This window comes from Lipophrys pholis (assembly GCF_963383615.2).
Source record: "Lipophrys pholis genome assembly, chromosome: 16".
In the NCBI taxonomy this organism is placed as follows: domain Eukaryota; kingdom Metazoa; phylum Chordata; class Actinopteri; order Blenniiformes; family Blenniidae; genus Lipophrys; species Lipophrys pholis.
The window spans coordinates 10426766-10452357 of NC_137634.1; the positions used below are offsets into that span (position 1 = coordinate 10426766).

At 40.7% G+C, this 25592-nt stretch overlaps 1 protein-coding gene across 3 annotated transcripts in view; it reads right to left on the bottom strand.

The window, feature by feature from the left end:
• Positions 1–4345: 4345 nt before the first annotated feature.
• Positions 4346–25592, bottom strand: part of ltbp3 (latent transforming growth factor beta binding protein 3) — a 35230-nt gene continuing 13983 nt past the window's right edge. The window contains exons 2-29 of one of the 3 annotated variants that reach the window (XM_080483760.1): positions 21910–22182; positions 21660–21823; positions 21467–21572; positions 18714–18800; positions 18471–18587; positions 18199–18354; positions 16714–16821; positions 16591–16604; positions 16222–16291; positions 15908–15985; positions 15004–15129; positions 14508–14639; positions 14300–14428; positions 14015–14134; positions 13542–13664; positions 13325–13447; positions 13106–13225; positions 11918–12046; positions 11495–11665; positions 10740–10820; positions 10398–10526; positions 9656–9793; positions 9430–9570; positions 6810–6938; positions 5443–5604; positions 5249–5338; positions 5003–5131; positions 4346–4777 (exon numbers count right to left, since the gene is read on the bottom strand). In XM_080483760.1, the coding sequence (XP_080339886.1) occupies positions 4626–4777; positions 5003–5131; positions 5249–5338; positions 5443–5604; positions 6810–6938; positions 9430–9570; positions 9656–9793; positions 10398–10526; positions 10740–10820; positions 11495–11665; positions 11918–12046; positions 13106–13225; positions 13325–13447; positions 13542–13664; positions 14015–14134; positions 14300–14428; positions 14508–14639; positions 15004–15129; positions 15908–15985; positions 16222–16291; positions 16591–16604; positions 16714–16821; positions 18199–18354; positions 18471–18587; positions 18714–18800; positions 21467–21572; positions 21660–21823; positions 21910–22182 (3497 nt within the window). In that variant the 3' untranslated portion in view covers positions 4346–4625. Of the gene's footprint in view, positions 4778–5002; positions 5132–5248; positions 5339–5442; positions 5605–6809; positions 6939–9429; positions 9571–9655; positions 9794–10397; positions 10527–10739; positions 10821–11494; positions 11666–11917; positions 12047–13105; positions 13226–13324; positions 13448–13541; positions 13665–14014; positions 14135–14299; positions 14429–14507; positions 14640–15003; positions 15133–15907; positions 15986–16221; positions 16292–16590; positions 16605–16713; positions 16822–18198; positions 18355–18470; positions 18588–18713; positions 18801–21466; positions 21573–21659; positions 21824–21909; positions 22183–25592 lie in introns of all 3 variants that reach the window. The other 2 variants (XM_080483759.1, XM_080483761.1) reach the window with 2 other exon arrangements.

Here is a 25592-nt window from a genome sequence, read left to right on the forward strand (position 1 = left end):
TTGACACTACAAAACATCACATCACCTCTGTACAGATGTACTAGCAGCTCCCTCTTGTGGAAGATCCAGTGGATTATTTCAGCCCTATTGAACAGTAAGAATAGTTTATTTGGTCAAGAATAATGCATTTTTACTCTTTCTACAAGAGAGCTAATAATTAAATTGAAAACTTGTATTGAAAGTCCTAGAACCTCTTCATTGAGTCGTATTTGATGATTTCAAACATTTCTAAAATACATTCTTAGCATGAAGTCCAATACCATCTGGTGCATTGCATGCCAGATCTCTGCTGTTGTGAGTCTCATTAAATGCTCTGTGCTATAAACAGGCTCCCTGGAAACAGTCTGCTCCCTTCTCATTGACAAATTTGATCTCAGCTCGGCTCCAACCGTCTGCAAAAACAGGCAATTTAAAGGTTTCCTGCTCTGCACATTTCTGAATGACAGATGCACACTGCTTTGCAGAAAGAACGAAAAAAACATTTCTGTGTACCTGTAAAGAAGATGAAATTACTTTACAATGACAATCAGAGGACATTTAAAAAAAAAAAACGGTAACAGCTCTCATCACACTTGGTCAAAAGAAGACAATCTGTGTTATTTTAAATTCCCCTTGCACCTCGAGTCTTTCTGTATGTTCACAGATCAATATGGTTGTGATGCCATTTCAATTACCTGGCCGTTGTAACACTGTCCTACAATATATTCACCAATTAGCTGTGCTGATAGTACATATGACCTTGTCTATTGTGATAGAGAAGCAAGCGGTAATAAAAGATATGATCAGTGAGCAAATCCCTGCTTGGAGAGAGACAGCCTCCGTGCTGTTATTGTGACTCAGAAGGAAGAGTGGCCTCGTCTGATTTCTGCTGCACCAGGCTTCTCTCTCCTGGTGGTTATTTCTGTCTGTCCACCACTGCAGGCTCGACTTATGGGAAAAAAATAAAATCTTTCAGCATCTTAACAGCAGCGTCCTCTATGGATTTAACTATATTTGGGATTATTTGTCAACTGAACCTGTTGTAAATTCTCACTGTGTAATATTATTTTATTAGGAGGTCAAGCTCTGGGTGGAGCATGGGAGAAGGGAAGAGATATTTGTTGAGTTGTTTTGCTGAGACACAGTTTTGTGGTCAAATTGAAATGTTTGCATTTTAATCCAAAACAAAAACCTGCAAGCTTTCTGCAATCACACAACGTATTTATTTTCTTCACTTACGTATACTACAACAGGACAAATTGAGTGAAATTGAGGCTGATTAGCCTCCTTTTGTGTGTGTGTGTGTGTGTGTGTGTGTGTGTGTGTGTGTGTGTGTGTGTGTGTGTGTGTGTGTGTGTGTGTGTGTGTGTGTGTGTGTGTGTGTGTGTGTGTGTGTGTGTGTGTGTGTGTGTGTGTGTGTGTGTGTGTGTGTGTGTGTGCGTGTAAACCTTCTGACGTGTCAAGCACAGGTGTAGCAAATGCTAATATTTGCAGCGATGTATTTAAGCTGTCGGCTTTTTATAGAAAGAGCTGGGGAAAACAAATACAGGCTATCTGTCCTTCTTTAAACACATCTTCTGGTGGAGGCTGTGGCTGATAGGGAGGCTACCCTGTGTCTTCCACCACTTTATCCATTAGGGTGCTTGTGGAGGCTTGCAGGAGCTTCTAGTCCATGACACCGGATCCCGGTTCATCAATTGGATCCTTGACATCAGGGTGGTGTGACGGCCTCACTCTGATCATCCTCTCACCCCAGATCTGAGTAGGCCAGAAGTTCACCTTCTAGGTGTCCAGGGGATATTTTACAACGTATGCTCCTTTCAATGCTTTTCACAGGATCTTTATCCACTGTTCTGTTGTAGCCAGTTGCTCCTTGGTGCATTTCCTTCCTGAAATCCCGAAACAATCTCTGAATGATGATACTAGAGGATTTGACAGTTCGTCTCAATCAAGAATATTAAAAGTGTGGGAGAATGACCCTCCTTCATGTTGAGCTTGATATCCCCTTGCTTGTGGATGGATTGGATTTGTTGGAAGGAATTTATATTAACTTAAATAGGCCACAAGATGACACTGTTCTTCAGGTAGCTGGTCACAGGACTTTATGGTCTCCTCTGAGAGGAACTAGAACTTTTGCTTCAAGTGTCAGCATACTGTGTCTCACAATGCATTTCCACTGTTTTGTTAATGCTGTAGGAAACAAAGGTCAAGTAGTCTTCTGAAACATTTAAACATAAGGTACATATCTGGAAACGTTTAAAGTCATTATTGGATCCAACACTTCTGTGTCAAGTACATACAGAGTTAAAGCTTTCTGTTCCTTGGATTCATGTGTTCCCATTCAGAAGAAAAAATGTATTGGCTCCAGCTGAGATATTTTTCTTTTTAGAATCACTTTTATGCCAACTAAGTATTAGAATCTCTTCAGTAGATCCCTGGCTCTCTTATGGGAGGTTGAAAGGGGGAAATTCCACCCAAATAGCACCAAAACTGTCTCGTCTCAATAGTGAGCAGTGAATGCCTTTTTTATTTTCTTTTAAGCTACATCTAATATACATTTTTATTCTCAGCCGAAGTGTCAAAATATATTGTAGCTCAACATTGTATCATTTGTAGATATCAATTCATTGTACATTTACAGGTGTCATCTTCTTGGTTGCAGCAGGGAGGAGATATAATCAATACATTTGGCGTACCTTCAAAGAAAACTAAACCACCTTAATACTTGATGAAACAAACCTCTTTATGTGGTTGAGATTAACCTTCAGATCAAAAGTAACTCCTATGGTGCCAAAAACGGGTGAAACTGAGTGGTAATTTAAAAAAAAACCTAGTTGTTCCCCAGTAGGAATCAAGGAATGGGCTTGAGGCCTTTGTGTGTGGAGTTTACATGGTCTCCCTGTGTGTGTTTTTATTCTCCAGGTCCTCCTGCAGCAGAAATTCAATTCTCCTCGTCTGTGTAGTGAAGGTTGATTATGAATAGGATGGGTTAAATGCACTTAAGCAATTTCCCTGAGGGCATCAACAAAGCGTCATTTCTTTCTTTCTTTTTTTTGTCCTTCGTAGAATAAGGTTTCTTGTTGATCACGGGCGTCTTTGTGGCCAGTATAAACACGAGAGATTTACCTGGATCACAGTTTGGCTGTAGACTCTAAAAAGGTTAAATCAACAGTTTGGTTGCACAAACGTCTTCAGGAATTTGTTTGCATCACTGAAGAAAGAAAATCCCCCCCTATTTTATTATCTTAAAGCCTCTCTATTTATCTTTCTAACTTCATCCTAAATTTAAAAAAAAAAAAAAAAAAAATGGTTACTGAGATTGAACAAAGTTTCAGATACTGTTTAACACACAGTAAAAATAAAAAAACAAACAAACTATTAAATTAGAACTTGTTTAACATTCAAAATGAATTCAAAAAGGTAGATTATACTTTTCAGTGGAATCAATTTCCACATAGAATTAACAAGGAAAAGAGCACAGAAGTAGAGCGAATGGATGACCTGAGGCATGTGCCGGGTTTATTTGCTTTCTAGGTGTGCTTTGAAAGGCAACACTGAATCCTCCACAGTAGAAAGGTTCTCACTTCTCAACCTGACCGTGTGAACTCTGTGCCTCCCTTACCGAACAGCTCCGTCCGATCTAATGGCATTAAAGCACTGTTTTATCATATGTGTGAACAAAAGTCAATACCCACAAATACATGGATCATAGACATTTAGATTTTTTTTAATCAATTTCTTCTTATCACAACAGCGTCTTTGGTTTTCTAGATACTTTGATGCAGCAATTACAACAGTAGAGGCTGAAATGTTTTGGTTTCCCAGAGAAAGCTACATTTAAGATAATGAGTCCCACTATCTCATTGCTAAGTGCATCATTATGTAAAGTCTTGCTTAAGTCCACTTAGGTGCACATGTCAAATTATCCCAGAACCTCAGGTTTCTCATATTTTACAGCAACAAACAAACAAACAAACAAACAGGGGTGGGAGAGTGACCTCTCCACTTAGCAAACTGTACAATAAAATAACCAATGTATGGGTTTAAGTGGGAATGTAAATGTCAATACTGTCTCTTGGAGAAATCATCATGGCATTCCTGCGAGTGTGCAAATATTGACTTGGGTTGGAAGAACAGTAACACTGAGGAGGGCTGTGATACGCGTCCTTATTAAAACAGGAGGATGGTTGAGATTGGCCATTCAAATTTAGCTCAAAGCAACAGGAGATCAGTGAATCAATAATAATAATAATAATAATAATAAAAAAAAAAAAAGCACAATATTAAAATTAAACTACAAAAACAGTTTAAAAAAAGAAATAATTACAAAAAAAAATTTGCGAACAAATAGACAAACACGTTTTTTAGTCCGTACTGATGACCTTTTAAAATGTGAAATGGCGCGTTAAGGAGGAGCTGATGACATGTTTTGTACATTTCATATGAGCCCTTGGTATGATGTGGCTCCTGGTGAGAGCACCCACTTTGTTTTTGTTTTTGTTTTTGGGGTTAAAACACAGTCCCGTGTCTGTACGCCGAGGGAGACGGGCGGGTACAGCACGCGCGGTGTGTTTGCATGTGCTGCATCGGCGGGGATAAACGGGGGGGGGGGGGGGGGGGGGGGGGGGGGGGGTGACACGCCGAGGTTACCGAGTTCTGCGACGGGCGCACACGTTGGGCCTGCGTGTGGCCACAAAGCCGTGTTTGCAGAAGCACTTGTATGAGCCGGCAGTGTTCACACATCGAGCGTTCTTGCAGGGACTAACACGGACTCCGGGTTCTCCACACTCGTCGATGTCTGCGACAAACAAGCACAAGCAGGTGTCGGAGAGTGTAAAGCGAAATAAAACATCACACAGCAGCATAAATGTTAGTCCGACAGATGAACAGATAATCTTGACGTATCCACCGTCTCACAAAGGCTGCTGCCAAACTCCACTTTAACTTTCAGTCGAGGACAATTGAAGCAACAGAACTGAGGTACAAATCGTCATCTCAAGTATTTTTTTGAAGAAGTACGAACCTATACAGCGGGTGCGGGAGTGGTCTAGCCTAAATCCTGTGTTGCATTCGCACATAATTCCCAGGTAGGAGCGAACACAACGGCCATTTGCACAGCTGCACTCATCCGAATCCTCTTCGGAACTGTCACCTTATCGTGCACAGCCGGGAAAAGAGCAAACATGAGATCGAAAGAGAAAAGGTCGGTCAGACTTGCTCATGAGCAAACAGATTAGATGACTACATGGCAGATGGCGAACGGCTTTACCTGGATTGTAGTTGGCGAAAGCTGCCAGAAAGTCCTGCTCCCCATCAGACTCGGTCTCGAGATGCATCTCACACAGGCGACTGAACATCTCTGAATTCAAAGAGCAAAACCACAATTCAGTTAAAAAAAAAAAAAAAGAAAGAAGAAGAAGAATAAAAGGAGCCCCAATGAAATTCTTAGCAGATGTAGGTCACCTGAGTTTCGGGGAGGACAGGTGTTACACTCGGGCCCCCAGCCGCGTCCATAGTGACAACAGCACTCCGAGTAAGTCACCACAATGCCGTTTCGGGGCTCGCTGCAAATCAGACCCTCGTCAACCTGCAGGAAACACACGTCCTTGTGGGCTGCAGTTCGATCTGAGTCAAACGAAAAGATCAACAACAGATATGAGATTTTAACTCGTCACAATCATTAATGTAGATAAGTGCCTTTCGCAGTGACTCAAATCTGCAGCGTTGTCATTTCAGGGTTATAAAGACATTGGTATTCCACTCAGATGATGGATGTTTACATGTCAGGTTGTCAGTAAATGTTACAATTAAAGCTGTTGTGCACAAATGAGTCTCATAGCAAAAAAAAAGGAAGGCCCATAGGTTTACCAAATGTACACGTTTGTAAATGTTTAGAGAGGCAATTACCCTTATTTATCTTTTTTCCTCATATGTAGTGAAGATAGCTCTACGTGTCATGCAATACAACATCCAGTCATGCACAAAGAGACAAAAAAAGAATGTACCTACGACTAACAGACTATATAAACAATTTAAATTCTGTAAGTAATTATTTAGTTGTGAACCTTACAGAAAAAAATATGTTTTGTCTCCAAGAGTCACAGCCAAAGACTTTTTATAAATGTCTGAAGTGACATGATCACATTCAATTTCTGCAATGCCTCTGGAGCAGTGACATTAAGTGAGATAACGTAATGTTCGCATCGAAAATCAAAATGATCGGTGAGTTAGTATTTTTCTATGTAATCTAGAATCGTGCAGTAGTGTTGATTTTGACAGTCAATGTAGTCATATTCATGACATTCATGCATTATATTGCACAAAAGTGACAACGCAGTTGCAATTAGACTTCTTTTCCACAAAATGATCAGCTCAGGGCATTCTCTAGCAAAAAAAAAAGCAGTTTTTGATTTTGAGTTTTTCTTTATCTTAATCAATCAGTTTTACCACAAAAAAAACACAGACAAGATAGAATCAGTTTTAGAGAAAAATGACGGCATGCAGTGGAAATTGCTCAAAATGATTCCTCTTCTTCACTTTAAATGTGTTTGCATATTAGTTTGCATTCAAGCGAGCTTAAATCTGTTTTGTGTAACTACTCAAAGTGCTATCTGCTCCCAGAAAGGAAAACTGCCTCTATAGAGTTGGTGAAAAGAGAGATGTTATATCATAAAGCCAGCACAGTGCAGATGGGACACAAACTGGGATAAATTGAAAAGAGCAACATGAGTGGCAGATGTTGAGGTAAGCCAAAACTCATATTGAGCAGTCAGACTCAGATGAGCCGATGCCGGTGTTTTTTTTTTTTTTTGTTTTTTTTTTTTACCCACCGTCATAGACGCACTGTTTGAGCGCCGCACTGAAGGTGAGGGGAGGGTCGCAAAAACAGTGAAAGGAGCCGGGCGTGTTCTCACACCTCCCATTCTTACAGTACGAGGGGTCCTGGCACTCATTCACATCTGCAAAGGGCACCACAGACACCGGTTACAGTATGAACATCTGCTCGGGGCCAGCTCTTGTGTCTGCAGGTGGTGGACACGACAACAAAATAGTTCAGTGCACTTTTTTTAGTCCTGCAAAGAGATGCTCCGTTCGTGCAGTTGTCTTTGCAGTGTTCCGTTTTTGCTGAGACTGTGTGAAAAATGTGTTTGTTCCACTCCGCTTACTGTCGAGGCTGCAGTCTGAGGTGACTCGGCATTACCGAGGTCACCTCATTTTTTTAATACCAGAAATACATTGGATACAGATGAACACAGTTCTGACGCAGTCAAAACTAAAGCTGAACATTTCCAGCTTCAGGTGCAGCTTTCATCGGAGCGATACTGGACTGATTTTATTAGAGCAGTTATTGCGTCCACCTCCTGCACGTCCCATTTGCTTTCTGTTTATGATCCTATCAAAAAAATGTTGCATGCAAAGTTCTACTAATGACAGAATGAGAATTAGTCATGCACAATGCTGCAGCTGCTCTCCACACTGAGATATCTGCAAGATTAGAGAAGGAAGATTTGTTCCAACAGCGCTTTAACCTGCCAAGAAGTTCACAGGCAATCTCACAAAGAAAATTAATACAGCTAATGAGGCCAGTGTGGGTTGTTCTGTGACCACATCATGTGGTTACACTTCATTACTGTTTCTGTTTGTTGTTGGGTTTTTTTTCTTTGTGCCTGGATAGAGCCAAACATGCTGCACGTAGGCTGAAACCTGCCAACCGAAGGTCTAGTTTGTATTTATAAGTCAAGCTGAGAGCACCGATCCGGCAGGTTTTTCATATCTATTCATAACCAATAAAATATTCAGTCACATTTACTGAGGGTTTAAATTCGTCGTTGTACAAAATCACAACTTTGTATTCCGTTCAATCTTTCAATAACAAGATCAGAAAACTGAATCTGAGTCTTAATTTAAAACATGTTTTCATTTTGTTCGACCTTTCGATGCAAGTGATTTCTGTCGTGAGCAAATTCATACAGACCTATTCCCAAACGGCTTCAAAAGAAATAAATATGTATTCATTTACACTTTCATTCTCACATTAAGTAAGAATGACGTCCTTAAGTAAATCCTTATTCAACTGATTGGTTGCTGCTTGAGCGTAATGACCATCAGTAAAAGTGAAAATAGTTAAATGTTATATTTTCCAAGTCATTTGTTGATATGAAGAAGGACCTCAGTGTAACAAAAACACTTTCCAGAGAGCCTGAATGCTTCACCACTTATCTTCCTACACCTTGTCCTTCAAACTGAGGAGACAGTTCCTGCGTGCGTCCAACCTCATTCAGCCACAAGGTTTAGGGGCATAATTATAATTTTCTAACAACAATGTTTTATTTCAGCAACCATATATGTTTATTACAAGGTAAAAAAAACAAAAACAAACAAGGGCACTGTAGCAGGTAAACAGTCATTACTCCGCTAGAGGGTGCTAACGAGCCTCAAGAGGTGAGCTGCTTCAGGTTAAATTTGGGGGTCAGAGTTATTCTATATTTAAAAAAAAAAATTATAAAAAATGTAAGAAGAAATTTGAATGGAAAATAATGTTCAGAGAGTAAATTTTTATTTTTTTATTAAGTCACACATTTTATTGTCTTGATATTATGAGATAGGTTTTAGTGATGACGAGGTATAAAAAACTACCGCATATTTTAAATAAAAAGCAAAACGAGTTGTGTTTGTACTGCCTTAAGTTTCCAACAGCTGTTACCAATAATACTGAATAATGTGGGAAAAATCAGCAAAACTCGCCTGCAAAATAAGTTGCTACTTGGTGTGAAGCAAAGCATTTGTAGTATGAAAGTCGGGGAAAACACAATATGGTTAACTTCGCTGGAAGACCTCTGCTACTGTCTTCAAATGATCAGTCACAGGGTCAAAATGGAAATAGCCTTATGCAGGAATGTCTTTTACATGCACGTTTAGTTTTTGCTTCTTTTAACAATTGCATGGCTTTGTTCACATCGTTCAGGTGTGGTGCTGATTTCCGAAATTATTTAGACCTTGGTTTTTACATACATTTGAACAAGGTACTTTATATGTGTTGTGTAAATGTGCAGTGTTTTTCAAGGTAAGAATATTTAATGCATGCAGACTGACATTGGCGACATACAAATAGTCCTGACATTAAATCAGCTGCTCGACTTCTGAAAAATCCTTATGGTATATGAGCTCAGTCATAACTTGGTCCTCTGGTAGTGATGATATATATATATATAAAACCCATATATATATTCAACATCATTATGTGATCATTAAATAAATATGGATGTTTTTCCTGGTAATGATATTTAAAAGAATCTAATGGATTCCTTCACATTTTTTCTCTGATGTAGGGCAAAAATCTGTTTTGCCTCAGATTTGAATACAGGAGCAAAACTCCACATTTCTCTGTTTCCAAGGGCTTCTGCCCACCATGACACGTTTCTTATTGCACCCCTCCACCGCCACACTTACCAGCCTGCTCCTCGGGGGTCACACAACTGTTGCGGTCAGTAGCCAGGGTCCAAGGTGGAGAGCAGATGCAGTAGTATGAACCAGGAGTGTCCACACACAGGCCGTTCTTACAGTTCTCAGGGTCCTCACATTCATTTGCATCTGGACATGGAAAAAAAATCAAAACTTGTGAGGATGATCTCCACAGAAAAACACACTTTGATATAGGAAAAGATTGTCTACTCACCTGATACTGTTGCCATCACACACTTCTTCTTATTGGCGTCTGGGGTCCAGGGACGGTTACAGTTGCAATAGAAGGACCCTTCAGTGTTGACACACCTCCCATTAGTACACAGAGACTCGTCGTGGCATTCGTTTACGTCTGAGAAAGAAACATAAAAAAACCACATTAATGCTGTGGTAACATTTAAATCTGGAGAACTGGTATATTACATCCTTTAATCCCACATCAAAACTCGACTGTAAGAACTTATTTCAGTTATTAATTGAGAAGCAATGCAAATTACCAATAGGAAAAAATAAAATAAAATAAAAATAATGATAATAATAATAATATCTTTATTTGTATAGCACTTTTTTAAACACAGTTACAATGTGCTTTTACATTAAAACCACAATAAAATTTACAACAATAAAATACAGTTCATAGAAAAATTAGAGAGCAGGGAAAAAAAAAGAAAATGAAGGAATACGATCAATTGCGCTTGACTTCAGTTGGATTCCAATGTACCAAAAGTACATTAAATTCACTTTCATTGATGTTCTTTAGATATGTATATTTACATTGTTTTTGTTGGCTGAAATGAATTTAATTTGCTTGTATTTTGTCCTCTTATATTGCCCTGCATTAAATTCATAATTATAAAGAGTGGGGGGAAAAAAACAACATCATTTTGTGTTACAAAACGTCCTCTAAGCTCATTAGTTTCTGGAGAAAAACAGTGGAGAAGTATCCAGACACTCACCAATGCACTCGAGGAGGTTGCTATCATAGTAGAAGCCTTGCTGACAGTAGCACTCGTAGCCTGGAAGTGTGTTTTCACAGCGGCCTTTCTTGCAGATTTCGTCAGCAAACAACGAGCACTCATCAATATCTGCAGACAAGAAAAGCAAGAGTTCAGCTCAGTCACACCTCGGGCCCCACGGCCGATTCAGGAGTGACTTAAAGGAAATGTCGTCAGCTTTGGACGAGAACAACTACATTTAACAATCCACCGTTTATCGTGTAGATTTCGGTGCCGTGTTTCAGCAGTGTGTAGGTCTGGTGTTGGGTATGTGGACGTTACGGCTGGAGTGCAGATATCTACCGTGATAGGCAGGCAGGCTGTACGCGATACCCTCATCGTAGTAGAGCCCTTGACCGTTTGGACAAAGGAAGTGGAACTCAGCTGAAATGGGAAAGACAAACGAAATGCATCAAACGGCACAGTATACAGGTGCATCTCCACCCATCCATTTTCTAAACTACTTTATCTAATTTAGGGTTGAGGGCTGACTGTGGGTGAAGGCAGTACACACTATAGACGGGTCACCAGTCTGTCGGAAGGCAAACACAACGAGACAGACAATCACACAATCACAAAACTGTAGAGTCACCAATTATCCACAAATACATGTTTTTGGACTGTGGGAAAAAAACTCAGTACCCTGGGAAAACCCAAACACAGACCATGAGAACATGCAAACTCTGCAAATTCCCAAAAGATCCAACACTACATAGACATGGAATGGGATATATTTATTAAATGAACTGGAATATTTAAAGAATTTTTTTGTTTAATCTTCATGATTTGAGTTTATAAGTCATGAAAAGGCAAAATACAATATCTGAAAATGTTATAATATCTCCCGTGATTATATATTTTGAATATTTCTTTAAGCGATACTCTATAACCAACAAACTTTGAATTAAGAAATGCTTGAAATACAGTTGACATTTTCTTTTACATTATGAGTGTAGAAATAACTGCTAAAGAAAGGAACTTTTCAATAATTTCCTATTTTATCAGACGTAGTAAATCAGTATGTGATTGGTTATTTTTATATACGCAGTTGTTCCCACCTGAGTGAGACACAGGACATGGGTAGATCTCACAGTGATCCCCCCAACCTACTCCGATGGAGCAGCAGCACTCCTGCTTGGTGACGTTGGTGGCCAGGACGCTGTCGCAGAAGACGGTGTCATCAAGGTTGAGGTAACACTCTTTCTTCTCGTCTGTCAGCACTCGGACTGCTGGATGAACAAATAACACAAGGTGTTCATATGGGTGTGAGAATGCTGGACGTTGTCTTGAGGGTGTCAAGCAGGAACACCTTTAAATGCTTGTCAATAAAGAAAAAGTGAGAAAGCTGGGTGTCATTCCTTGTGGTTATGAACTGAAAAGTTTTGGTTCGGGAGGCTGACGGGGATTAAATGTTCAGCATGTGAAAGCTCTGGGATGAATGTGATTTGACAGTAAAGCACAAGGAATCAGAGGAAGCTTACCTTCACAGCTGTGTTTGTCCTCTGAGAGGACATAACCGTGATTGCAGACACACACATACGAGCCCGCTCTGTTCTCACACGAGCCGAAGGGCTGGCAGAGACGTCTGTCTGTGGCACATTCGTCTATGTCTGAAAGGGAAATAACAGAGCCCGCTCTCATTGTTCATTTCAGTCCAAACACCGTCTGAATTGTGAGTAAGGAAAACATTTGGTCGTTTGTGGACTTGTTCAGCTGCTAAACATATCGGCCCCAATCCCTCCGAGACCTCCTATCCACTCAAACTGAATCACCAAACAGAAGTAAATAATCTGAGTAACAGCAATACACAAAGAACTGTAATATTGCATTGCAATGATGACAAGTGTGTCATGTGCACCACATAAATCTGACACTCAAAGTTTTCATTCATTCATCCATCCATCTTCTATAACCACTTGCCCAGCTTACAAACACGGAGACAGACGATTTCACTCACACCTAAAATTACAGAAAGATTACATAAACCCCAAGCCAGATGATATGGCAAAGCATAAGAATCCCATGAGAGACAATGAGTTTTGTTGTTGTCGATAAAAGCAGCTTCTATATCTACTTTCAGTTGCAGTTCTCGTAGAATTTGCCACACTACACACAAACCTAGAAGTTAGCAGCTGAAATTGAATTAGTGTCAAATCCATACTGTAAGGCTTAATCGATAAAAATCAAAAAAAAAAAAATAGAAGGAGGGAAACACTGGGCTTTCAGATTTTTTTTTTAAAAAAATTTATGTAATTGCATATGTCCACTCTAAGAAGAAGGAACATTTTTTAGAGTTGTTATATTTTTTAAGTTTTAAAATGCTCTAATTTTTACCGGTCCAGCCCAGTTCAGATCGAATGTGACCTCTGAACTAAAATGAGTTTGACAGATTGTTTTAGAAAAGCAAGTTTACCTAACATTAACTTTGAGCTGTTACAGGAAACATGGCCGACCCACACTCAGGAAGAACATGCAAACAGAAATGCCCTCATCCCCGAATCAAACCGAGAATCTCCTCACTTTAGGAGAGCGTTAACTACTGAACCATGATCTCTTACAGGCAACAGGTACATCAGGAATACAAGAAAAAAACAGGTATTCAGTAAATAAATGAATATGAGGGACAGTCACCCTGGTCTCTGACAGAGGTTTGATTGTAAGAACCTCACCTTGGCATTCCCGGCCTCTGACCAGTGTGAACCCTTTCTGGCACTCGCAGTGGTATGAACCCATGTTGTTGATACAGCGGCCCTTCAGACAGTTTGATGGTCGTTCACACTCATTGATATCTAAAAGACAGGAAGTAAAAACAATCTTCATACCCACTATCATGAATCTCGGTTTTATTCAGCCGTTTTTAAACCCATGGTTTCGTGAATGGTTCCTACCTTCACAGTGACTGCCCTCCTGTGTGCGCTGGTACCCCGGGTAGCAGTGGCACTTGAAGGAGCCGTCTGTGTTGATGCAGCGGCCGTAAGCACAAAGCCGGACGTCCTCGCACTCATCGATGTCTGGGTAAGAGAAATTTCAACAGCCTGAAGTCACTCAGCTGTCGGAAGCTTCTTCTAGTCACTGGTCGGAAAAGGTTAAGTGAGCATCACTGACCACTGCAGCCTTTGCTGTCTGCAGATGGGAGGAAGCCCTCGTTGCACAAGCAACGGTAAGTACCGGGGAGGTTCTCACAGCGCCCGTTAGGACAGATGCCAGGCTTCTGACACTCATTAATGTCTGGTGAAACACATGGGAGAAAATAAAACAAGGCCACTTACAGTGATGCATACACCTGGTATTAGAAATACATTATTTCTTGTTAGGATTTGCACTTGAGGTTGATTTTCTGCAAGTTAATCGGAATTGCCTGTAAATGTGAGTGTGTGTGTGTTAGAAAAGCAGTAAAGAAGATAGACGTGTAAAACATATACTGTCATGATCGGCAACGTCTAATGTTTCTACCTTATATGTTACTGCAGTGAACAGAATCTTAGAAACGCCTTCACCAATCTTCATTAGCAAGACAGCGCTGTGGTTATGAAAGAAAGTTAATACCTTTTATTGCTGTTAGGCAGGATTGTACTCACCGTAGCAGGTGCCGGCTCGGGCCTCATGACCGGGCAAACAAGGAACACACTCATAAGACCCTGGTGTGTTCTCACACTGCTCGTTGGGACAAGTGTTGGGATTCAAACACTCATTTATGTCTGGAGAAAATGGGTACAAAATTGACAGGATGGTTCACATTACATTCATAAACACAAAAACATGCAAGCGTGACGTATACTGATACATATACTGATCTGCTGTGAGTCAACAAACAATTTGAAAGGCCTGCACAGTAATATCTGTAATAATCGGTGTCTTGGTACCTTCACAGGCAGGGTGGCGGTGGGACTTGCTCCTGAAGCCACTGTGACATTCGCATTTATAAGAACCAGGTAAGTTCACACAATGGCCTCCGGCAGCGCAGATGTCTTGCTTAGAGCACTCGTTCACGTCTGTGGAACGGAGCAATTAGAGCCTGAGCACAAACACTTCACAGAGTAACCGGGTCTTTACCTCAGAGGCCTAACTTACCTATGCACTTAAGTCTGCCGTGCTGCACCATGTGTTTATAGCCCAGCCGACAGACGCATTTGTAGCCTCCGTCAATGTTGACACAAAGTCCTCTGCCGTGGCCGCACGGCTCTGACTCACATTCGTTATCGTCTGGACAAGAGGAGTCGGAGTGAGTCAGAAAAAGTGCAGCAGCCACACATAATGGAAACAATTCTAAATATTATAGAAAGTCGGAGAGGTCAGAGGACAAGCTATGCCGATTCCAGTCAATCTGTGAGTAAGGTTACCTTTTACTGACTGCTAGTTACAGGTACAGACATGATAAAAAAACCAAAAAAAAAACCACACATGCTGAGCATTTTTTAAATAATTAGTTTCTACATTTAACTAAGAGGCCAAAAAAGGCTTGAAACAAATATAAGATACAACATCCTAGAACTAAACACTTTTCTTTTCCCCAGTGTGCCATAACAACCCTTGCTGTCGCCGCTGTGTCTCCATCGTCGTCTCTTACCCTCACAGATGTTCCTCAGCGGGTTGAGATGGTAGCCGGGGTGACAGTGACAGATGTGGCCGTTCAGGCTGTTCTCACACTCCCCGTGACCACAAATGTTTCTGCTTAGCCTACATTCATCTGTCTCTGCTTCAAGGAGTATACAAAGAGAAGACTGGCATCATATATACAGTATATACATATATACTCTATCTATCTATCTATCTATCTATAGATATATATATATATATATATATATATATAAGCATTGTTGTTTTATACATGTGAAGCTACCAATGCCCATGCAGTGCCAATGCTCCAAATATCCAAACTAGTATTTCTTAAAATTAGAAATGAACACATAAGAAAGGTCTGAGTCGTGATAAAAAAAAAAGCTAAAGAAACACAAATGACTGCAAATGCTTTGTGAATCCTGAAATGTCTGTGGCAATTCAGTGTGTAACACATACCATGCTTTTAAACAGCGGCTAAAAATATAGTTATGACAACATTTCCACTCCCATAAAACAGTAAGAGTGTGAACATGGCCTTTCAGGCTGGTTCAAGCGTCATGGTTGAACGTACATGAATGGTGCCTGAAGGCGTGACTTGTTCATTAAAAAAAAAAAAAAAAACACAAGTCAGACTAGATTGAACTTGTGTGGAACTTGCTGGATTGTTTTGATTTATGTGAGGCACCACTCGGTTTTGGTAGTGTTAAGAAATACTACATAAGTACCGTGCATGCCATCGTAAACGTTATTTACTGCCTGGGGGGAAAGTCAACATGTCATCTGAGAGAAATGGACATTATCGTCTCCTACGAATGTGTCCATTTTGGAGGTACAGAAAATGTGAAAAATGTTTGCAAATGTCCCTCTGTAGGAGGACAGAAGAGGTTTTTGAAGTTTTGTGCGAAACTCACGAATGGCTTTTGTCTGCGTCTCTAAGGGGTCATTGCCTGCTGTCATCCGGATGATTGTAGGAGGGGTGGATTTAATAACTGAGGATGCAACGGAGGAGAAATGAAGTGGTTAGAGTTCAGGAGTAATGATGACCTGCTGATCTTCAGCGCTTCCGCCTTTATCACTTCAAGAGAGCATTTCTCCACACTTTTGTATTGGCGGTGGATGTAATTAGCACTGAGAGGAGAAACTTTTCCTTCAAAGAGACAGCTTGTTAAACAAACGCTTTTTCAGGATGTTGATTACAGGTGTTATTGAGCAAAGGCGCCTTTACCAGGCACACGAGGGCTGTGGGTGCTGGTGGGAGCCTGGTGCACGGGCGTTGTCGTCTCCTGAGGCCTCTCCTGATTTAAAAAAACAAAAACAAACTGTAAGTATTACATTTTGTCTGGACATATGCAGCAATTAAATGTGCTCTATGGGTGTTTTTTAAAATCAGGGGGGCAGGGGGATGCTTTTTCCAGCATGCTTATGAAGAAATCATGATTTAAAAATTGGTGGAAAGTAAAAGGATTATTTATTTTCTGATAATGTACATTTGTAGGAATTAACTGATTGTAAAAGAAAGGAAGATTGTATATAAAGACCAGAGACTTCAAATAAAAAGCTTTTGTTAATGGACTGAGAGAAGATAATGTCTTACCGTCCGCTCTAGCTCTGAAAATATAGGGGATAGCAGAGCATTAAACACATGAAGTCACACAATCTGTAGAAATCTGCATGTTTGTTGTCTAAAAGAAAGCGAGAAGAGCATTGAAATACTCACCCTCCTTGTCAAGTTTGTGTTGGAAATACATGGGAGGGAAGGCCACAGTTTCTCTTATGTTTTTAAGGAAGTATCCTTTCCCAGCTGGACAGATCTGACTGAAAGCCACTGAGCAGCACATAGAGAAAAAGAAAACAACTTCATTCCAATTTTCTTTATACTTCACATCTTACTAAACAGAAATCTTTTGTTTCATTTCCACTTTTTACGAGTAGAGTAAATTCATGAGCCTTCCCAGTACTAAGCGTGATATAAGATGTGATATAGCAACATCAAAAGCCTTTTTCCAACCTAATAACTCAGGTAGTAACTATATTTAGAGCCCGATTCACTAAGATCCTGTATAAAGTCTATGTAATGACATGCTCAAGCAAATAGGTGCAGTGAATTTCTATGTGTTTTTCAGGTGATCAACTAACAAAAAAAAACCCTAAAGGACATAATTCCCAATCAAAGGTATTCAAATTAAGGCTTTGCTTGAACTAGGCTTTGTTCACATGAGAACATTCTGCTGGAAATGGTATCGTTAATAAAATTTATTTTAGTCCCCAAAATCCCAAAATAAAATGTGTTACTTTGGAATTGGAGGTGTTGGTGAGTTATCAAACATATTGACATGTTAATGTAAACAAGTCTGAACGATTTGCGATGTGATCTTAGAATGAACCCATTCCAGTATTTTTTCTGATTTGATATATGATTTCATATTTACTGTATATTTTATATATATTGTATATATTACATATTAATGAATACAAATGTGCTAAATCAATAGTGTGTGTTATTTTGCATGTCTTTCAGACTTAAATCTTCTGGATCGGTAAATTATTGTCCTGACAGTATTGAGCTGGTATTTTACTGAGAGATCTTCTCAGTGCAATGAATGAAAAGTTATAACTAACATTTAATTCAATGAATAAATGTATAATCAAACGTCTTGATTGTTATCATTGAAAAATAATAAATTATTGCCCAGTAGCTCAATTCCGACAGACATTCATTCTGCAGTTATAAAGAAGTGAAGGATCATCAAATCTTCTAAACTAATAAATGAGTTTTTAGTCATAAAGTCAAGGTAGAAAGAGGGAGGAGGAGCGGAGCTGAACTGGGTGCCATCATAACAAGTAACATTTGTAAATGTAGAATATTGGCAAGTGGGAATCGCACGAGGTGCCACAACAGGCCCTTACCCTCTTTGAAGTATCTTTTTGCCCCTCTTTCTGTGTGTCACACGTGCGCTCATTAGTTTGCATTCTTCTGCCGTGAAATGAAATATCGGCCCTCGTAGAGACATTTTCCTCTGTTCTGTCAATCCTCAGATGAGTGTGGATCGGTGGACAGAGAGAATTTGCTGCAAGCTCGACATGTTTTGATATGTTCTGCTCGTCTTTGTGTTGAGTAAATAAACGTATTAAAACAATAGTCTTGTGTTGTGATTGTTCAGCCACTGCCCCGCACTATCATTCCGTCCTCGTAATGTCTTACCCGTGCCCTCCTGAGGGCAGCTCTCACAGTTGTGTCCCCAGGCGACGCCCACCGTGCAGCAGCACATCTCCTGTGTGAGGTGCGTCGACAGCGGGTGCTCGCAGCCCCGGGACCCGGAGGCCATCAGGAAGCACTGGGCCTGCTCCGCCGGAGGCTCTGATGGAGGAGACGGCAGGCTTTGTGTGGCAACAATCAGGCTTGACAGTTTGGGAACAGAAAGTCGTCTCATGCAGGCGGCCGCGGGGAGAAAAGAAGCGAGGTCTCTTACTCACCGACACATCGGTTGCTCTCCAGGACAAAACCGGACTTACAGGAACAATTGAAACCTCCCAATGTGTTCAGACAGTCTCCGTTCTGACAAACCCCCTGCATGGTGCACTCGTTGATGTCTTCAAACGGAGGAGGTGAGGTAGAGAGAAGGAAAATATCACGATGATCAAGCAGCATCTTCAATGCATATTCAATAAGTATATTAAAATTGGACTTTATTATGAACTGGATCCTGCCAGTATTACCTTGGCAGTGGGTGCTGTTGAATCTTTTATAGCCTTGAGGACAGGTGGAGCCATAATCCTTCACTATGGTCTGTTTGACTGATGCATCTGGAGGAGGAGGAGACAAGAAAAGCTTCATTTGAGGTTTCATTAGTTTGACGACTGATAATATTATTGAATATCTGTATTTCAGTGATCTGAAATGAATGATAAACAATGTTGATAAGTGTAAATGTTATGGAGGTTTTCCTGAATCCGCCACATGTAACTATTTATCTAACTTTCGTAAACTGCTCATGAGGTGTTGCGAGGTCTGAACTTCTTGAGCAAATAATGGGAGTAGTGTGTGTCTTCAATGATTCACAGAGATTTAGTAAAGACATTATTCAGTTTAATTCATTTTGTGAGTAGAAACTGTGAAATATTTTGGTCCGTTATATTTATATTGACACGTTTCACTTTATAAACACTAAACTTTACAGATCTTTCAAACACACACTGGATAGTATTCTTTTTTTTGAGAACCCTATAAAGGGTTAATGTTTGTGATTCCTTTTTTGTGAAATACATGATTAAATACCTCCTCTTTTGCCTTTGGTCTCTTTTAAAGCCCGTGGGTATTTAATTATTGCTCAAAGTTAACCTATTTTAAAGCACAAACCAATTGACTCACGGAGAGAACTGATGACAGGCGCAAGTGTGTGCAGGAGCTGCGGCGGTGAGCGGTGACAACTCAGCTTGACATTAGAACTGTGGAAAACAGCAAGGCTGACAAAACCCAGAGCTCCAAAAAATGAAATAGAGCAACACCTCCCAACCGTCCGTCCTGGGTTTAATCCATATAAAACCAGGATGGTAAATAAGACAACCTGTGATCCTTGGCGAGAAGAAGGTAAATATTTTTCAAGGCGACAAATGAGTCTTAATGCTACTAAGAAACTGAAAACATTAATATAGGAACTATCTTTTTGCTCAATAGTTCATGGTTTGATGAGCAAAAATTATCTATAGGTAAAGAAGGGGGTGCAGACAGCAAATATTAGTGCATCGGCCATATACATCCCAATTACATCTGGAGTGGGTCAGAACGATAATAGTGCCATAATAACCTTTAAATTTATATTTCTAAGTTTTATTTTTACTGTAGAACAGAGTATATCTGGTCAAAATGTTTATGTCTTTGCGAAACTGAACAATTACTATGGAGAAATGACAACAATCTCAAAATGAGGCCAATTTCAATGAAACTTTCTGGTGAAAAATACAGTCAAATTACAAAGAAACAACTTCTCCTGTAGCTGTTGCATTATGGGTGTTTTTACAAACTCACCAAACTCACCAGCTATTAAATGTTCTAAGCTCCGTCACATTGTTCAGCTTTTGTTTTACTTCTTTCTTGACAAATGAACAGCCTATAGCAATGTATTTGGCTCCGAAGGAGAATGGAAGAAGCAATTTGATTGGTCTGTTTGAAGCTATGCCTGAAACATGTCGGCGTAATTAAAAGATCAAGTGCGACACTCTTGAACCACGCGCCCTCTTGGTCTTAAATGATGCTGTTAAATTAGTAAATTCAGATGTAACACGGTTCCCGTGTAGTTTACAACATTCATTTGAGGCTTGTATTCGTCTGAGGCCTATATCTCATTTGTCTAAATGAAAACAGTCCCAGTGTAAAGCCTGTCGGTTTGCAGGGTGTGAACATGGTGGTTTTTGTCACCACGGAACGAAGCTATTTACACTTTTCGTGTCGTTGTTCTGAATTAATAATAACCATGTGATGTCTTTGCATATTACAAATGATCTTCTCTGCCAGACACGGCATACTTTCCAAAATGTAAAACGATACCTTCAGTAAGTTGTCTGAAAGTTGTTGTTTTTTTGCTTCCCTTCTCTAATGACAGTGTTAAAATCCCTCCACGAGGTTTCACTACATAAAATGCAGCATTCCTCTTTTTCTTACCCTCAATGAGACCAAAATTGCCTATCCAGATGATAGTGCTTCGCCGGGGAGTAAAACCATACAAGACTTTTACATTACAGAGCAGCAGGAGCGCTGCACAGCATGAGAGGAGAGGTCAGATCACTGCTCGCTTACCTTTTCATTAGAAAGGGGCTTTAAAGGGGACATGAACGTGACAAACTAGAGAGTACTCTGAATACAAACCCCTTTGTCGAAAGACCAAGCAGACTTACAGTATCAGGTTTTGTGAAAGGCTGCATTGTCTGAGCCAGAACTGAGCGATGGAATAATAGCAGAGTGGAAAAACGTGAGCCGCCAAGATTTTCTTGAAATTCAATCTTCTGCCATGTGAAGACAGTCCTGCACTGGGCAGGCTTATAGGAACATGCTTTAAGTGGAGGCTTATTTTCCACATTCTCCTTTTCTGCCTCACTGTCTGTGTGTAATTCCCGTAATTTCTTCCGTTTTCGCTTTTCCCAACATTTCACACACTCCCCACTCCACCTTACCACTAACTCTCACGTATACGTTCAAAGCACTTTTTATAGAGGTTATAAAAAGCGATTGTTTCAATCCAGGGCCGTAATTTCATAAGGTAGGAATTGGAGGGGAGGCGTGACATCTCTGGCTCAATAAACAAAGTGTTTAGCACATTAACATCAAACTACTTTTACTGTAAACTGAATCTTAATATTTTTGCGCTTTCACAGTAGAATATTAACACGGGGTTTAGTTTGTTATATCCGGGTGCATTGGGAGGGTATATGCCTTCTTTTAAAGCCGGCTAAATACGAGGTGCGGCGTGACTCACTTGGTAGCTTGGGGCACTGATAGCACTTGTTCTGCCCCCACGAATTTCCCACGCTGCCACAGCAATCCTCCTGATTGGTCAGAACAGGAAGCGGGGTGCTGTTGCACTAAATCGGCAAGAAACACACACTCGCTCAGCGGACGTGAGGGGATGACACGTGCAGGTGTTTCTGGTTGAAAGAGGCGACACTCACAGCCTGTTTGGGCGTGGTCTCCTGGAAGCAGCGGCCCTTCGGTTTGTGTCTCGCTGGGACGGGGCGCTGCCCAATCTTGTGAGGAGGTTTAATGTCCGAAGAATCCAAAGGCTGGATGACCACAGAGGTGTCCGGCGTATGGTGGACACGTACATTAAACTGCACTGAAACCAGAGAAAAGAAGCACGTCAGGGGAGTTCCACACATCACAAGTCGGGCTGAAAAGATTGCTTGAGCGAGTTGAGCATACCTTCAGACGAGTGGTGCCCCACCGCCGACAGCGGGAGCGTGAAGCGCGTCTGTGTCATCTGGGTGCGCGTTATTCCAGTCTGCTCCACGAGTTTGAGGCCGTCTGGCTTCAGGTGGTGCGGGTACACCGGCTGCTTGTTGCCCCGCGCCGCCTGAGCCTGCTGCATCTGATGGAGTGGAAACTGGCAGAGGCGCCCGGTGAAGCCAGGAGGACACAGGCAGTGCTTCCTCGAGCTGCATACTCCTCCATTCATACATGTCAGAGGACACACGACTGCAGAGAGAGAGAGAGAGAGAGAGAGAGAGGGAGAGGGAGAGAGAGCGAGAGGCAAGAAATGTATCATACAGACATGAACAAACTACAACTGTTTATACGCATGAAGTACATCACTCGAATACATGAAATTTTAAGGTACGAGCACTGCGACCTCGGTTAATAAAACTCTATAGAAAGCAGTTCCAGCTGGCTCCACCTCCTGCAGCTCCTGCAGCCACAACACACTTGTTGCAAACACACTCGTGCCCCAAAATCTAATGATGACACTCATTTGGTTTGTTTACGTACGCAATCATCTAAAACGTAGCCTCCCGCATCTTTTACTTTCACTTTGTTTTTCTCAATTGAGATCGCCTGTTTACATAATTTCAAAAAGCAGGAAATACCAAAAAATGGATCTGTCCTATGATATTTCCACCTTTCCAATTCTGTGACAATCCTATATGTTTGGCACTTTCACTGAAAATACATCAAACTGCTAATACATCTGTGCTTTACCTTAAGTAGGGGTCTTTGTGCTTGGCTTCCATTCATGATGGAGAACGTTTACATTTTTGTATTGATACTTGAGTGCAGGATCTGAAAACCTCTTCTTCTCACGTTTTGTGAGTCACTGCATTTTGCCAGTGACATGAGACTGTAGGACTATAATTGCTGATTTAGCACCCACTGAGTTCACAGACGTTTATATGATCTTTTACATGATCATGGGAACAACCTGATGATTTAATGTTATGTAACATAAATGTGGCAGACAGACTGAGAAGCTTGCGGCTTGAGCAAGGCCACATAAAATATTCACTTTGAACTGTACCACTGTAAAAATCACATCGGCTTGACCAACGGACGGATTGCTCCATTCAGGAAAGCAGGTAAAGTCATTGACGTATATTACAGCTTCATTCTCACATATGGAAAAGATCTCGAAATGTGTGGGAAAGCTGCTGGCTGGAGAGAGCTTCATGGCATATTCTTTATTCCAGGGAGTTTTATTGGGTCTCCCATTGTGTTTATTCAAGCGCAGTGCTTTTGAAATCCCCACATTAGAACAATCAGAGGAAAGAGATAGAGACGTAGAGAGCAGAGAGCAGAGAGCAGAGACGAATTCAGGGAAAAATCCTTTGACAGCCGAAGTGAAAACCAGGAAATCTTCTCCGATACATGCTAATCCTGTGAGACATCAACAATTTTGGGATTACTGGAGCCATTTCACGAGCAAAAAACATGTAGGTAAAAGTTATGGCCGCACAATACATGACTAATGGATTCTTATGAACATTAGCAATATACATGACTGAATTCTAATAAATCACATGTTTCCATACATTCATGGATCCCTGTTGCCCTCAAATGTGTTGACGACAGGCAATATTTCACTTCACTGTTTCAACATTATATTGTACTTGGTTGCAACAGTGAGAAGCACAAACCTCAAGGGAAATTGACTAAAACAACAAAGTCAGAAACTTCTATGCTTGTGAAATAATTCTAGAGGGAACTGCAGATACACATGTGACATATATATATATATATAAAAAAAAAACAAACAAACATAGTCACAGTGGTTAAATCCAATCCAAAAAGAGAAAGAGCCCTATCATTTGGAAGGACAACTCCCGAAGCACAAAGACATCGTGTTTATTTATCCCATATCGCAATACTAAACAGCCAATAGTATAAGTTTAGCATTACTCCCAAAAGCACTCATCAAAGCAAGCACATTACAGAAAGGATGTAATCCCATATCAGCACAGTCAGCAGGCAAACTGCTAACGCTCCAAGGAGTTTGGAGTCAAAAACAGAAACATTGGTTCCTACTGTCACTAGGAAACAACACAATGCTCTTATAATGCCAAATAAATGAGCTTATTTAGCTTTGAAAGGTGGTTGATTGCTGTGCGTCTGATTATATGTTCTTTTTCAGATTATACAAATTACTAGCGGCTTTCAGGGCCTATATGCAATAGAAATTATAGCTCTTTTCATGCTATTTACATGCTTTAACTCAGAAATAAAGACATCTTTATACAAAGCCTACAACTGGTTTTGTATTGAGGATTTTCTTTTTATATCTCCATTAAACTTACAGTAAAGACCATTTGAAAAATGTGCTTAAATTACTTTTTTATGAATTTCACTCTTGATTTGTTTCTTCTTTTTCTTTTTAATCAAGATTACTTCACAACAATTAAACGGAAAGTCATGCTCGGAAAATGCATCCCCCTGAACTTCAGGCTGAAAGGCACAGACATGTACTAGTTTTTTTGTATTTAATCCAGCGTTTTGCAGGTCAGACAGTACACTAAAAACATGTGGATTGTTAAACTATCTCTTGCAATTCGGACACATTTGAACCGTAGCTCCATTTATTTCAAAGACTAAACAATAAGAAAGTGAATCAGTGAAACTAAATATTGCATCTCCTTATTTAACTCGAAAAAGACAAAAATAAAACTACGAACAACCAAATGTTTACGTGCATTTTTCTGACAGCCCTCATTGTTGTGCCCAGCTGCAGTTTATTCAATTAGTGTACTGCACCTCTGCCATAATTTACAATGAAGTTCAAGAGTTGACAGTAAACAGTGTTTTTTTTTTTTTTTTCCAACTTATTTTCCCTCCCTGGTCTGTTTTTTGATGTCATTTGAAACAGAATTATAACTCCCTTGTAAAATAACCTCTGTACCGTGTTGATGTCAACCAGCAATGTTTTTGTTTCCCAACAAACCAGAGGAGAGGAGAGGAGAGGAGAGGAGAGGAGAGGAGAGGAGAGGAGAGGAGAGGAGAGGAGAGGAGAGGAGAGGAGGCCTCTTTTTGTTGCTGAGCCAAGTGTGTACATATGGAAGTAATTAGGCGCGGACTGCCAAGGAGTCTGGGCTGCAGCGTAATTAGGGGACTAGATCACTTTAAACACAGCAGGGACATCCTCGCAGAGTGAAAGTCTGGCAAAAAAAAGGAAGGAACGACCCACCAGGTTGGGCAAAGTATCTGTAATCTGCTGCACCACAGATACTACAGACACAGCAATGAAGCGCCTACAACACCATGTGACAGTGGTCTCCAACCACTACGACTGCTTGCACAATGGCAGGAGAAAGACTTTGAGCAGCAGAGACTGGATTTTCAACCAAATCTGTCCGAGTTCCTCCGGCGTACGAGCCCCCAGTTTCTTCGCGGTACAGATTCTGAATTTAGACTGAGAGGAACCAGGGTGAGATGCGGGGGTTGGAAATTGAGATTGCAGACGCAGACGGCGAGCAGAGGAACCTTTTTCCAAAGGCTGTTACACAATCCAAACCCACAGAGACGGGGGAGATGACATACTGTAGACACTGACTGAACTGGGGCCCCATATGGCTACAGAGGTGTGTGAGTGAGGCCGAACACAAAGCAAAGGAGGGACATCA